This window comes from Oculina patagonica, chromosome 1 (genome assembly GCF_052425735.1).
Source record: "Oculina patagonica isolate OP01 chromosome 1, crgOcupat, whole genome shotgun sequence".
Taxonomy (NCBI): Eukaryota; Metazoa; Cnidaria; class Anthozoa; order Scleractinia; family Oculinidae; genus Oculina; species Oculina patagonica.
The window spans coordinates 10879557-10894514 of record NC_135758.1 but is presented as its reverse complement, the minus strand read 5'-3'; the positions used below and the strand labels follow the sequence as shown (position 1 = coordinate 10894514).

Here is a 14958-nt window from a genome sequence, read left to right as displayed (position 1 = left end):
TACTTATGATCTATCAGAGTACAGACACATGGATGACGTCACGCGGTGGTGTGACTCGCGCGCGTGATCATACAGAGTTCATAGTCCAAATCAGAGTTGTCGGCAAAGTTTTTCAAACTTGCGGGGCCACAACAAAGCAAAAAAGTTCAGCTTAATTACAAATCTTCGTTGAGAAACAATACGCCAAGCATCGTTCACCTTTCGAAGCATTTAACTGGGCGAAACAAGCTTGAAGAAGACAGTGAATTTAATATTCGAGAAATTATCCGAAATCTGTATGAAAGTTTGACCGATGTTGTACAGTTGGACGACGCCACGGGAAATAAACGAATTGCGGTTGAACGCTTCGGTTAATGCTTACAGATTTGAACAACTTTCCAAATCGGAATAAAGGTTAGTTTTTTCATTGACCTTCAATTGACCATTTTTCTGTTTATTCAATCGGATTAACAATGCTTCGTGTTAACGAAAACTTAATAGTGAAATCAAACAACTTAGCTCATCGGTACGGCAGCATTGCTCACACAGAAGTGTGCTGAAGTCTTGTGTTATTATATAAAACAAATAGATTTCATTTTGCCGTGCGTCTGTTCAGTAATAGATCACAGAAGACGTCAAAATGTGGTATGAACATCAGTGACCCACTCGGCTAGCGGCTCGTGGGCCACTTCTCCGTTCATACCACATCTTGACGTCATCTGTGATCTATTAAGCCTGGTTCTCATATGATCGTCCCGATCGTCTCTGTCGCTTCTGTCGCTTCAAAAAGGTTGCTTGCTCCAATCACCTCGGACTTTGCAAACGACAGAAGCGACAGAGACGATCGGGGCGATCATATGAGAACCAGCCTTTACTGAACAGACGCACGGTAAAATGAAATCTATTTGTTAATTTGAGCACGCTTACGTATACTGAATTTGATTGCGCGGCTCTGCTAGCTATGTCATAACTAGTGATAACGATACGTTAAGTAGTGCGACCATGTGTATTTTGTAGAATTATCTTTTAAAAATGTTGTGAAATAAAAGAAACTACAGGAATGTGAATTCTAGAAATGAGTTATGTTTGATGTGAATTATTGTTTTTCAATCCGGTCAGTGTAAAATGCAGACTGCAGACCAGGGGTAAAATACAGACCGAGGGTAAAGTAACGAAATACGAGTCACAAAGCCATTTTTCCCTGCCGGCTAGCTGCTCCAAATTTCGAAGAAATGTACGCCAGACAACGCTTCGCATGAGCTATCATGAAAATGAAGTGGTGATAAATGTCATACAAAATAGATAATTTGATCGAAAGCTATCAAATTAACTTTTTGATACGTTTAAAAAGCCGATTTAACTCATTTAACTGGACGGTTTAAGGATAATTTAGAAAAATAATTCTCTTTTATACCATGCCGACACAGCAAGGTCGCGTTCAGCGATCAAATTACTCCACCGCAACAGCTCTTTCAAGTGTTTTTAACTGGCGCAGATTAAACGCTTCCGCAGTAAAGTTATAAATAATATGGCTTTGCTTCGCTAACCGTCGTAATAAATTAAAATACTATATAAAAAAATAAAAGGTACAACACTTTTATGTTTATAGCGAGTGGTTAACTTGCTTGCTTGCATTGCGAATTGCAGACGATCGAGGATTTCGAGACACGTCCGGCTGCCACACAAGGAGCGATAAACAAATGAGTTTGTGTGCGTAAAAAAATAATTTCCGAAAGGGCAGAGTCAAACTAACTCCCGAGTTAGGATTTCGAGTTGGATTTCGAGTTAGGATTTCGAGTTGGATTTTCGAGTTGGATTTTCGAGTTAGGATTTCGAGTTGGATTTTCGAGTTAGGATTTCGAGTTGGATTTTCGAGTTAGGATTTCGAGTTGGATTTCGAGTTAGGATTTCGAGTTGGATTTTCGAGTTGGATTTTCGAGTAAGGATTTCGAGTTCGATTTTCGAGTTGGATTTTCGAGTTGGATTCTCGAGTTAGGATTTTTTTGGCGGGATTTTTTTGGCGCATTTTTTTGGCGGGGTTTCCAATACGTTTTCAGTGGTTTTACACAACGTACTTTGCCAGCGGTGTTGCACATGCAAAAAATTTTTGTCGGCAAAATTTTTTTTTGGGATCACTTTCTTTGGGGAGCTTGGAAACCAGGCTTGATTTGGTAGCCGAGCCTTCTCCTCACAATGTGCAAAATTTTCATAGAATATCCACTGAAACTTCTTGAGAGTATCAGATGTTTGTTTAGAAATGTCAAGCGATTCAAAAAATTGTTTTGGTTTTCTAGTTTACGAAATATCCGAACTTCGGTATACTATAAAATCTTTTTTTTTTTTTTTTTTTTTTTTTTTTAATAATTTTTATTTGCATAACACATAGTTACATACACTATTTACAATACAAGCTACTACTTATACCACTAACAATACTTAACAACATTACGAGTTTTTACATTAAACCTTAAACCTACTTACCCACTCGCTCGCTCACTCATCACACAATCACACAATTACATACAAGAATTACATAGCAAAGTTATACCTGTTTGAGCCTTATACAATGTATATCTAAGTTAACAACTTAGCAATTACATTTCCCATTTCTTCTTTAATAAATCTAATGTATTATTTTTAGTACAAATGTATTTCTCTGTTTCATACTTTAATGCTACTTTTAATTTATAACCTCTTATATTCGGAAGTTCATTGTTTCTTCTGCAACCCCATAAGTAAATTTTTCCTACAAGTAATAGATAATTTAGTAAGGGACGTTCCGGAGTTAGAACACCGACTACAACATCTTTCAAATTGAGATGTATTTGTTGCTTTGTCAAAGTTAAGTAATATGATTCAAAATCCTTCCAAAAGGAAATTGAGTAGGAACAGTCAAAAAAGAAATGTTGTATTGTCTCTGATTCCCGTTTGCAGAAAGAACACAGATCATCTTCAATGTAACCGATTTTATGTAATTTTGAATTTGTATAAAGTATCGAGTTTAATACCTTAAACTGAAAGGCCTTGACATATGGCTCAAAAGCAACTGAATGAGGAAGAAAAAATGCTTTTTTCAATGCTTCATCGGATAAATTAAATTCACTTAAGTTTTTGTGCAATATTAGGAAAGCGTGCCTTTTTACGGACAAAAAGAGAGTAGTAATCCTTTGATTTCTTTTTAGTAACATCGAAAAGGCAGCCGTCAATCTTAAAAGATGGATTCAGTTCTGCGTAATCTGGAACAAAATTGGTATTTCTTAAATTGGGCGGTACAGAATGGCGTAGACCAGTCCATTCCAGAAAGTTCGTCTTCTCTATATGTTTCGCAAGTAATTCATAGGAATCAATATTGTCAAGTTCAAAGCGCAGATCTTCCACGGTCCGAATTCCATAATTAAAGTACCTTTTATAGAAAACTGGTTTGTTGTTTATTCTTATTTCGTGGTTATTCCAAATTAAGTTTTTCCAATTGGTGTCAGCTGCATTTTCTGTGCGAAATTCAGACCACCATTTCAATAGTTCTCTATAGAATTGAGAATTTATAGTTAAATCTTTAATGTTATAGTTGCAATTGAAAAGATAGAAGCCACCTTCCTTCGTTAGAAGATATTCTAAATATTTCTTCCATGTGCCTGAATTATCATTAAAGATTCTTTTCATCCAGGAGAGGCGGAGAGATTTGATCGTGCTTTCAATATCAACCATTTTGATTCCTCCTTCCTCATAGTTATTTATCGCAGATACCCTGGTTACTTTGTCTTTACCCTTCCATAAAAATTTGTATATCAATTGGTTTAGTTCCTTAATTATATTTTCAGGGGTAGGTAACAAAGATGATATGTAAACAACCTTCGGTAGGAGCAAAGTTTTGATGATAGTAACCTTTCCATAGAGAGATAAACCTCTAGAAGACCAGATATTGATCAATTTTTTATCTTGTCGAGTTTTTCTGAGAAGTTCTTTAAAAAGAGCAGTTTTTTATCGTATGTGAAGAAGATCCCGAGTGCTTTTATAGGATCTTGCGGCCATTTGATTCCAAGCGGTTTCATTTCATTTCCTTTCAAAGAGCCTAACCACAGTCCCTCTGTCTTTGAACTATTGACCTTTAAACCTGTGGTATACTATAAAATCGCTACAGTATTGTTCTCGACAGTATGAAACAGAAAACAAGTCACGCAAACGAATGAATGGATGAATATCTCTATTTACTTTAATAACCCAATAAGAATATTCGAAGTTTGTTTAGAAATGCCAAGCGATTCTTAAAATTATTTCGGTTTCGAAGTGGACGAATATTTCGAGCTTGTGCATACCATAAAATCGCTATGTTCATGACACTTACACCCGCTCACCCGCTCATCTTTTAGCCTGCGAACAGGCTCCCGAGTGGGGTTACGCGAGCGAAGCGAGCGGAAGAGCGGGGCCTGAGGGGGAGCCTGTAGACTTTGTTTAATTCCGCCCATCCACCCACTTGTAATAAATTAATGTATCCTGTAACAAATCTGTCAGAAAGGTAATTAGACCTGTCAAAAATTATGTATTTTACGCTCGAATACATCGGCTCTCATAACATTCGCGCGCACTTGGGTATTTTCAACGGAAAACAGATTTGCCGTTTCTGCAAGAAATCCCTGATGCCTCAGGGCAAACGAGCGCCAGTGGTTTTCGTATTCAACACGCTAAAAACAAAGAATTGCTTGTGGCTTCTTACAAAGAAAGTGTGATTTTAGCTGCGGAAATTGAAAAGCTGGGACAACGCTTGCAGCGGGGAGAAAATTATTCTGAATTGTCATGCCTTTCTTGTACTCGACAACTTGTCCGACTTTCTAATTTCCGCGAAATGATTACCGGCCGTTGCAATAAATCTTTGGAACAACCAGAGAATTCTACTGAGTGTACGACTCCGCCAGGCTAAAAAAGAACTTCGGCGCTACGATCGCCGAGTAGTGAAACACCTTCGGCAAACCGCCAACAAGATTGACTTTTGGGCAACAAAGAGAATGTGACAGGAAAATCTTCTAGGAGATCCGTAAAGTTCGCGCGGCAATATTATTATTGTCCATGGACAGGAAAACGTTATCGAAGAAATCGGCAATCATAATCGATCACGGCAGCCAAGAGTATGAAAATTTGTAGCGCAATACTCTGTGTTGACAGCATCTATCAATATTCATCGTTCAGTTGTCAAAAATTAGCGGTCTGACCTATCAGATCATGATACCAGAATCTGGTATCGCCGATCCATGATACCAGAATCTGGTATCATGGATCGGCGGTTTCAAAGGACTGTCCACAGGCTCCCGCGCCCCGTATTCCCCCTCAGGCCCCGCTCTTCCGCTCGCTTAGCTCGCGTTCGCCGCTCGCTTCGCTCGCGTAACCCCACTCGGGAGCCTGTTCGCAGGCTACTCATCTTTCGATGTGCTACACAAACAAGACGAATCGAAATCCGCCAATCACAGCCCACTAGCATGACCTTCTGAACTTGTGGGCTCATTTCCGGCCGGTGTTGATTTCATGCAAATGAGCCCACAAGTTCAGAAGGTCATACTAGTGGACTGTGATTGGCGGATTTCGATCCGTCTTGTTTGTGTAGCACATCGAAATAAAGATGAGCGGGTGTATTGTTAGCGATTTTATGGTATACACAAGCTCGAAAAATTCGTCTACTTAGAAACCAAAATAATTTTAAGAATCGCTTTGCATTTCTAAACAAACATCGAATATTCTTATTGGGTTATTAAAGTAAATAGAGATATTCATCCATTCAGTCATTTGTGTGAGGTTTTCTGTTTCAATATTGCTCACTTCCGGGCTGAGCCAGTGTCGAGAACATAGCGATTTTATGGTATACCGAAGTTCGGATATTCCGTCAACTAGAAAACCAAAACAATTTTTTGAATTGCTTGACATTTCTAAACAAACATCTGATACTCTCAAGAAGTTTCAGTGGATATTCTATGAAAATTTTGCACATTGTAAGGAGAAGGCTCGGCTACCAAATCAAGCCTGGTTTCCAAGCTCCCCAAAGAAAGTGATCCCAAAAAAAATTTTGCCGACAAAAAATTTTTGCATGTGCAACACCGCTGGCAAAGTACGTTGTGTAAATCCACTGAAAACTTATTTGAAACCCCGCCAAAAAAACGCGCCAAAAAAATCCCGCCAAAAAAATCCTAACTCGAGAATCCAACTCGAAAATCCAACTCGAAAATCGAACTCGAAATCCTAACTCGAAAATCCAACTCGAAAATCCAACTCGAAATCCTAACTCGAAATCCAACTCGAAATCCTAACTCAAAAATCCAACTCGAAAATCCAACTCGAAATCCTAACTCGAAATCCAACTCGAAATCCTAACTCGGTAAATAGGCAACCTCGAAAGGGCACAGCCTGAAACAGCTGAAAGGATTTTTAACCGTTCAGTTTCATCCAGTTTACTGGTGACGAAGACTTGAAGTCTCACAAGGTCAAGTCCGTATTAAAAGTAAAAAATTTAACACATTATGTGTCGGCATATAAACATTTTAATACCGCCAGTCCATTCACGTGTTTGCTCATGCGACACGTAATCTGACATACATTTCTTCGAACTTTGGAGTCGGCGGAAGGCTTTGTTTCTCGTATTTCATTACTTTACCGTCTGTCGGCATTTTTCTCCCGGTCTGCAGTCTTTATTTTACCCTCAATCTGCATTTTAGTCTTTGTTTTACACTAACCGCTCAGAAAACTCATGAGCGATGTGAAAACATGTTGACATCGTCGGGCACGTACAAACACGCCAAATAAGGAATATGGAATTATTGAACGCATGTTTCGCTGCACCAAATATGGATTAATTTAATTAAAATCATATGAGCAGGAACATTTGTTCACGTGCTAAATGCCAAATATAGCTCGAGAACAATACAAGGGCCCGCGAATTTTAGGAGTATATAACGCAATCGCTAGTCAGCGTCAAAGAAATCTTTCCTCGCCAACATTAGAGTTGCTCCAGCGAACTGCGTTGGTGCTTGTTCGCTGTCGCAAAAAGAGTTATCCGATGTCACACTCGTGGCCATCCAGCGCGAAATCACCGCTCACCGAGCTATTTTGGCGGCATGTAGTCCATACTTCAGAGCTATGTTTTTGTCGGGCTTTTCTGAGGCTAGCGAGCAAAAGATTCATCTACTAAGGCCACGTTTACACGGGACCGGTCCGGAACCGTTCCGAACCGAACCGGACCTGTTTTTAATACATGGAACCATTTGGGACCGATCCAGGTGTTTACACGGGACCGTTCTGGAACCGGTCCGGAACGGATCCATAACTGGACCTGCAAAATAACAGGTCCAGTTTTGGATCCGTTCCGGACCGATTCCAGAACGGTCCCGTGTAAACAGATGGCCTATCCGGTACGAAAATCGGACCGGATCCGTTCTGGATCGGTCTCGTGTAAACGTAGCCTAAAAGAAGTCGATGCCGACGCGTTACAACTAATCGTTGACTATTTTTACACAACAGAACTCGAGCTCAATGTGTACAATGTTGAAGAAATACTGCGAATTTGTGTTCTTTTGCGGCTTACAAGTTTGGTCGATCATTGCGAGACGTTTCTTCGGCGAAACATGACTCCTTCGAACTGTATAGGTCTTCAGTTCGTCGCTGATCTCTTTTGCCTCGAGGATTTAAGTCAACATGCAAACCGTTTCGCTCTGTGGCATTTCGCAAACGTCTACAAAAAGGAGGAGTTTAAGAAAATGCCTTACAAACAACTGAAAGAATTGGTAATGGACGATTCACTGAAAGTTCAGTCGGAAGAGATGGTCTTTGAAGCCGTTTGGCAGTGGATTTTTTATGACATGGACGTCAGAAAGTCTTTTGTTCCAGATATCATGCAGTATGTGAGGTTTCCTCTTATGAATCTCCAATATTTGCATGGCAACCAGTCCATTCGGCGGCTCATAAATGAATACAGAATGTGCAAAGAGCTTATTCGTGAAGCTATCAGCTACCAAACTGCGCTAGAAAACAAATCAACATCAGCCGTTGATAATTTCCGTGTCAGACCTCGGATGGCGTTAGAAGAGATTTTCGTCATCGGTGGTTGGTCCAATGGCCAGAAAATAAGCATTGTGCAGTGCTTTAATGTGGATACCTTGGAATGGTCAGTTGTCGCTGAAATGACTGTCGCACATGTGTCCAGGGAAGATTATATTCGTGTGGTTGCCGTTGGTGATGAATTGTACACTGTCAGTCGCTACAAAGTCGGCAAGTATGACCCCATCGCCAATGCCTGGATTCAGGTCGCAACAGGTCCTGATGTACAGTGTAAGTGGGCTGGTGTCTGTGAGTACGAGGGATACATTTACGCTGTTGGAGGCCACAGCAGTATGTGCGCCAAGCAGTTTGATACAGAAACCATGACTTGGAGGTCTTTACCATCCATGATGTACGCTCGCTACTATCCAGGTACCTCTTCATCCGAAATAATTGTTTACAATTTTGCTGACTTGAATGTCTGGCATTGCATGTACATCATCATCAACATCATCTTCATCATCATCATCATCATCATCATCATCATCATCATCATCATCATCATCATCATCATCGTCATAATCATCATCATCATCATCATCATCCTTACTGCTGTCATTCTCATCATCAACCTCATTATCATTATCATTATCATTATGATAATCATTGATTATCATTACATTTATCACTGTCTCTTCCCTGGGCATCAAGTGTGCACTTCTTTAGAGACCAAAGACATTTTGTGCCTGAAATCAGGTTTAGGGAGGTTAAATGTTAAGAAACACATGCAAGGAGAGAGGCAACATGGCATGTTTTTAATCCAGTGGTTTTTAATCCATGGCCAGGGCTACAACCACGTCACTTGGATTGGCTCATAGTGATAGCAATTTTTATTACATGGTCAGAAATAATGTTATTGTTGTCCATCATCCGTGCATAACAAAATTAATATCCTGGGATACTATGTAGGTTACCAAGATTCGTCCATATTCTTGCAAAGCACTTCATAACCATCGTTTTTGTAACTGCAAAATGTTCTTCGTTGACAATTATCCAATAATAAAACAGTTATCCTGCTCAATCCAGCAGATTATCAAACTCTGATTTTCGCCCACTTGGCCTACAGTGTACGACCTCATTGGCTAAGTACCAGGCAATATTCTGTATGATTTTGCAGGATGATTGTTAAACTTACATTGATGTCCATAAATTGAAACTGCATCACATAAAGGGTTATTCTTCACATTAACTGCGTAAAAAAATGATAAAAACAGTAGATTCACTAGCAACCTTTGTGGCTTTAAAGGTGTTCTAGTATGGGATCCACAAATGAATGGGTTCCCAAGCCACCACTGAGATCAGTGGGTACATATAAAGGGGATGGAAAATGTGTGTAGGTATTGGGGAAGGGGTGTGTTGTAAGCATAAGGGACCAACAGACTGAAAAGCAGTCACGTCTGCCACAAGGCAGCACAACAAAAACAAAAATCAAAATTAAATAAATAAATAAAATAAAATAACAGAAAAATAGTAGAGTAGGATGTATCAGACAAATTGAGTTAAAACTGAGGTGCGGGGGGTTAAGGTTGAATTAAAGTTTCCACTCTGTTGGGATGTAAGATTTTTTTGTTCCTGTTCTATTCTAGTAATAATGGATAAGCATGTTTAAATAATGCTGCTGATTAAATTTTAATGTAACTTTGGTACATTGCATTTTTTTAGGACTGTAGTGTACAAATATATTAAGCATTTTATGGTTATTGGTCATTTAAATCTCTTTTGTTTCCGTTCAGGTAAAGCCATTCATTGTGGTAGAGGTCATAGTAGAACCACGTGTCTGATTTAAGGGCAAGGTTCTGTAGGTTTCATCCTGTCTTGAGGATAAGAGATGGTTACAGGGTAAGACATTCGAGAGTGTTTCTTTAGGTTGGGTAAGAGGAAGCTTATATATGGTTAGAAAAACCTTTTTCGTTCTTTAAATGGGTAAATGGGGTTGTGTCAGGGTTGATGGGGGGGGTCATCCTGTCTTGGGGGTCAGGGGGTGGTATAATCTTTAGTGGGATGAGAAGAAACTTATTGATGGAAGGGAAAAGGAAAAATTTATCCTTTCTTCGTTCTTATAATGGTATAAATGGGTTTTAAAAAAGGTTTGGAGTGGGAGGGGAGTTGGGTTTTTTTGTTTTGTCATTTGGTCTGGGAGATGGTTAATAGGGTAAGACATATTAGGGTGAATCTATAAGTGGGGTAAGAGGAACTTTGTCAATGGAAGTGAAAAATCATTTCGTTTTTTAATTGGGATAAATGGGGTTGTATCAGGGTTGAGTTGGGGGGGAGGGTTCATTCTGTCTATGGGGTTATGGATTGGTTTAATATTTAGTGGGGTAAGGGGAAACTTATTGAGGGAAGGGAAAAGGAAAAAATATCCTTTCTTCGTTCTTATAATGGTGTAAATGGGGTTAAAAGGTTTGGAGGGGGAGGGGAGTTGGGGGTTTTGTTTTGTCATTTGGTCTGGGAGATGGTTAATAGGGTAAGACATTAAAGGGTGAATCTTTAAGTGGGGTAAGAGGAACTTTGTCAATGGAAGTAAAAATTCATTTCGTTTTTTAACTGGGATAAATGGGATTGTATCAGGGTTGAGGGGGGGTCATTCTGTCTATGGGGTTATGGGATGGTATAATCTTTAGTGGGATGAGAGGAAACAATTCGATGGAAGGAAAAAGGAAAAAATATCCTTTCTTCGTTCTTATAATGGTGTACATGGGGTTAAAAGGTTTGGAGGGGGAGGGGAGTTGGGGGTTTGGTTTTGTCATTTGGTATGGGAGATGGTTAATAGGGTAAGACATTAAAGGGTGTATCTTTAAGTGGGGTAAGAGGAACTTTGTCAATGGAAGTAAAAAATCATTTCGTTTTTTAATTGGGATAAATGGGGTTGTATCAGGGTTGAAGGGGGGGTTCATCCTGTCTATGGGATCATGGGATGGTTTAATCTTAAAGTGGGATGAGAGGAAAATTGTTGATGGAAGGGAAAAGAAAAATTTTATTATTTTGTCGTTCTTTCAATGGGTTAAATAAAGTTTGGAGGGGGGAGTTGGGGGTTTAATCCTGTCTTTTGGGTCAGGAGATGGTTCACTTTACAGGGGTAAAGGAGATGGTTTTACTGGGTAAGACTGGGTTGGGAGGTTTAGGTTGTAAAATAGTCTCTGTGCAAGGAAATGTGTATTAGAAATAATATAAACTGATGTTATTTCTTTTTATAGGAGTGAGATTGAATGGTGCAATATAACAAAAGAAAGTGCTCATAGCTGGTCAAGGAAAGAAGGTGTACTGTGATTCAGAGAAAGAAAATGTTTACAGAAAGGAAGGAGAGGGAAATTGCCGACCGGCCAAACAGTAGAAGGATGCATCGCCACCAAGGCTCCTAATGGTTGTGAGTAATCAGGGGCAAAGCACAACCGAGCGAGGATGTTTCTAACCCGATACCTGGTAATTGCCCACACCCTCGTGTCGAGTCCTTATAGAAATGAGATGAAAGGATTACAGAGATACAGAGTAAATGGAGAGAGACGAACAGAAAAAAAAGTGTAGTAAAATATTACATGCACGGGGATACATCTTAAAGGAACTTAAAAAATGTTTTGTACATGTACGAGGATACATCTTTTAAGAACCTTAAAAATGTTTTGTGCAGTGGTGTAATGCACATATAAAGGGAAATGTAATAAAGAGAGAAGTATTAAAAGTTAAATAAAGTTATTAAAAACAGAAACAAAACAAAAAATACAAGTAAACATGTTAAAAATTTAAGCCATAAGGGGAGTGTTTAACATTTACATATTAGTAAATGTACCCTAGCGGGGAGAATAAATAATTACACAAACAAGATATAAAATAAATAAAATTAAATAATTAAGTCGATTAAATAATTCTACGGCTCGAATAATACACCTTTCGGTCTAAAATTTGGCATGAAGTATCTCTATATGACTCTTTATAACCCTACCTTTTTGTTTTGGATGAAAATTTTTCGAGTGCCGATAAATTAGCAATTGTGTTCAACGTGCCCATACATTGCTCTGTAAAAATTAAATAAATGCCATTAAATAATTCTACGGCTCGAATATTGCACCTTTCAGTCTTAAATTTGGCATGAAGTATCTCTGTATGACTCTTTATAACCCTACATTTTTGTTTTGGATGAAAATGTTTCGAGTGCCGAGATATTAGCAATTGTGTTCAACGTGCCCATACATTGCTCTGTAAAAATTAAATAAATGCCATTAAATAATTCTACGGCTCGAATATTACACCTTTCAGTCTAAAATTTGGCATGAAGTATCTCTGTTTGACTCTTAATAACCCTACATTTTTGTTTTTGATAAAACTCTTTCAAGAGTTGAGAAATTTGCGATTCTGTGATGTTCCTATACATTGCTCTGTAATTATGTAAATCATCTTTGTGATTAAATAATTCTACGGATCGAATATTGCACCTTTCATTTTAAAATCTGGCATGAAGTTTCTCTGTACGACTCTTAATATCACTACATTTTGGTTTTTGGTGTTGATCTTTCAAGAGTCAAGAAATTAGCAATTCTGTGCAACGTGCCCATACATTGCTCTGTAATTGCATATATTTCAACCATTGGCTGCGCTTGAATATTATTGCGACATGCAGAGCAGAAATTGGGAGGAAATTCTCTCTGTACGACAAGCTAAAACAAAGCGATTTTTTCGGGTTTTGTTTAATCATAACCGAGTAGTTAAACATGTTTTTTTTTTTCCAAGCGCGTCCAATATAATATTCAAATATACAAAATAAAATAGTCTGTACCATGCAAAGTTACGATAGCTCAGTTGGTAGAGAACACTTCTACGGAAGTTGTGTATGCCTTGGTCGTTGGTTCAAATGCAAACGGAAGCTATAATTATTCTTTTTTTTTCTCATTTGTCAGTTTTTTTAAAAAAGTCAGTGTGCCGTTTTATTTAAAGTTTAAAGGTTGAACAAACGCAACAGTAAATTTTGATATTTCAGTATGTTGAGATCGAACGCCGGCTATTTCAGTGAGACTTCAACCGCTGATGTCAATAGAATTGGAACGCTTGTAGTGTAGAAAAAAAAACACCACCGAGAAATCAAGCTATGCGAGCGAAATTTGGAAAAATAAACACACTTCTAAATTTCAAAGACATGTTTCGGACACTCCGTATCCATTATCAGTGTGAAGATGTTTCTTTCAAAATATGACATTTACACGGGCACACGTCTCAAAGAGGATATCCCCCTCTGTATTGTCTCTGTGACACTCCCCGAAGAAGTAGTACCGCTCTACTTTTCCTCTTTCATGGATGTGGCGTTCATAGTATTTTCTAACTACATGTAATATATATATATAAACGGATGATCTCGGAGAACCAATAACAGTGAAATAATGTTAAATGTGATAACCGACCACGAAAATCACAAAAATGATTGTCACTATCTTGTTTGTGCGGTTGCCCCTAGATAAATAAATAAATAAATAAATAAATAAATAAATAAATAAATAAATAAAAATACCTTGCGCAAAAGATCCGCGGCAGGCCAGTGACCAAAAACCCTGGAAACCACGAAAAAAAAAAAAAAACGCTTTAAAACTTGATTATTATATTTTTTCGATTAACACTAATTTTTTTCCACTTTCATGAACATTGAATGTTATTCCGACGCACACACGAGGTTTTTGTAACTTGGTTCATATGTTGAGTTTGGCGCAAAAATAATTGTTTCAGACCAAGGCTTTGACCAGGCACTTTGCATATACCGGACGATCGTTCGCCTACGATCGTCTCAGTATTTGCAAACGATCGATGCGATAGAAGCGATCGGGGTGATCATATGAGAACCAGCCTTTAGGGTAAATTCCGAGAAGAAGACATGACGTTTAAATAGCGATATATAAGAACTAAAATGACGAGTCCTGAACGAAAACACTTTCGTTGTAATAGCGACGGCGAAGGATAGAATCAATTATTCAGACAACTACGGCGAATCTCTCGGGCTTCGGAAGCCCCCCTTATGTAACTACCAGAATATTTAAGTAATCACAATGAAACTTATAGGATGCATTGTATGTCCAAACATCTTTCTTTTGATATACGGCACGAAAGATGGTGACGTCACATCACGTGACAATTACATCATGATGTCAAAACAGCCGCCATCTTGGATCCGCCATCTTGGATTTCAAAATTTTTCAGAAAACCACCCAAAATGACTGCAAATTACTCAAAATCAATGAAAATTCAGGGATTGTGTAGTGTACTGATCAATTGCCACTCTGAAAAATTTTGGAGAAAATTCATCGACGAGTTTTGAAATAATCGCTTTTTGCGAAAGTAGGCGTAAAATTGGTAAATAGAGCTAAACATTGAGCTTCACCATGATTCATATATTTCATATTTTTCGAAATCGCGCAAGTCTACCTACTTCTTACGGTTTGGATATCGGATATGGGACATTTTTAAAAGGAATGAGGGCTAAAGCCTCTCATTAAACATCAAAAAAGAAGCAAATTTCTCTGAATGAAGTCTTCTCTTATTCTACGCATAAATTATACTATGTAAAAAGAATTTCCAAGATATTTCAAAATTCCTCTTGTAGATTTCGATGAAACTCCGCAGAGCTGAAGGCCAACACCCAAGGTATACGTAGCGTTGAGGATCTCGAGAGAAAATGCGGTTACGGGCTAAAATTCGATTCGGAGCAAAAACCTGTGTGACGTCATTGTTACGTGATATTCATTCCGATCTCCCAAAAATTTATATCATATTGTAGTTCACTTTATGTGTAATTCATGTGATATAGTAGATATGTCATTGAAATCAATTCCTTTAAGTATGAGGGTTTCAAAGTTGATAGGTATCGCTAGAAAAAACTGGGTCGAGCCACCTTAAATCTTAAAAATGTTATAAGAGTTCAAAGTCAGC

At 38.4% G+C, this 14958-nt stretch overlaps 1 protein-coding gene across 3 annotated transcripts; it reads left to right on the top strand.

Annotated features, from left to right (window-relative positions):
- Positions 1 to 33: 33 nt before the first annotated feature.
- LOC144656184 (kelch-like protein 20) lies at positions 34 to 11745 on the top strand. 3 transcript variants are annotated; one of them, XM_078516442.1, is made up of 3 exons: positions 34 to 393; positions 7477 to 8424; positions 11250 to 11745. In XM_078516442.1, the coding sequence occupies exons 1-3, from the start codon at positions 354 to 356 to the stop codon at positions 11273 to 11275; spliced, it is 1014 nt and encodes a 337-aa protein (XP_078372568.1). In that variant the 5' UTR covers positions 34 to 353; the 3' UTR covers positions 11276 to 11745. The 3 variants fall into 3 exon arrangements, with proteins under 3 accessions (XP_078372568.1, XP_078372559.1, XP_078372551.1); XM_078516433.1 differs by lacking the exon at positions 11250 to 11745 and adding an exon at positions 9786 to 9853; XM_078516425.1 differs by lacking the exon at positions 11250 to 11745 and having other exon boundaries at positions 7477 to 8882.
- Positions 11746 to 14958: the final 3213 nt, after the last annotated feature.

Coding starts and splice junctions, on each gene's coding strand:
- LOC144656184 (XM_078516425.1), top strand. CDS start 354: ATGCTTACAGATTTGAACAACTTTCCAAATCGGAATAAAG. Junction 394..7,476: donor CTTTCCAAATCGGAATAAAG/GTTAGTTTTTTC, acceptor TTTACACAACAG/AACTCGAGCTCAATGTGTAC.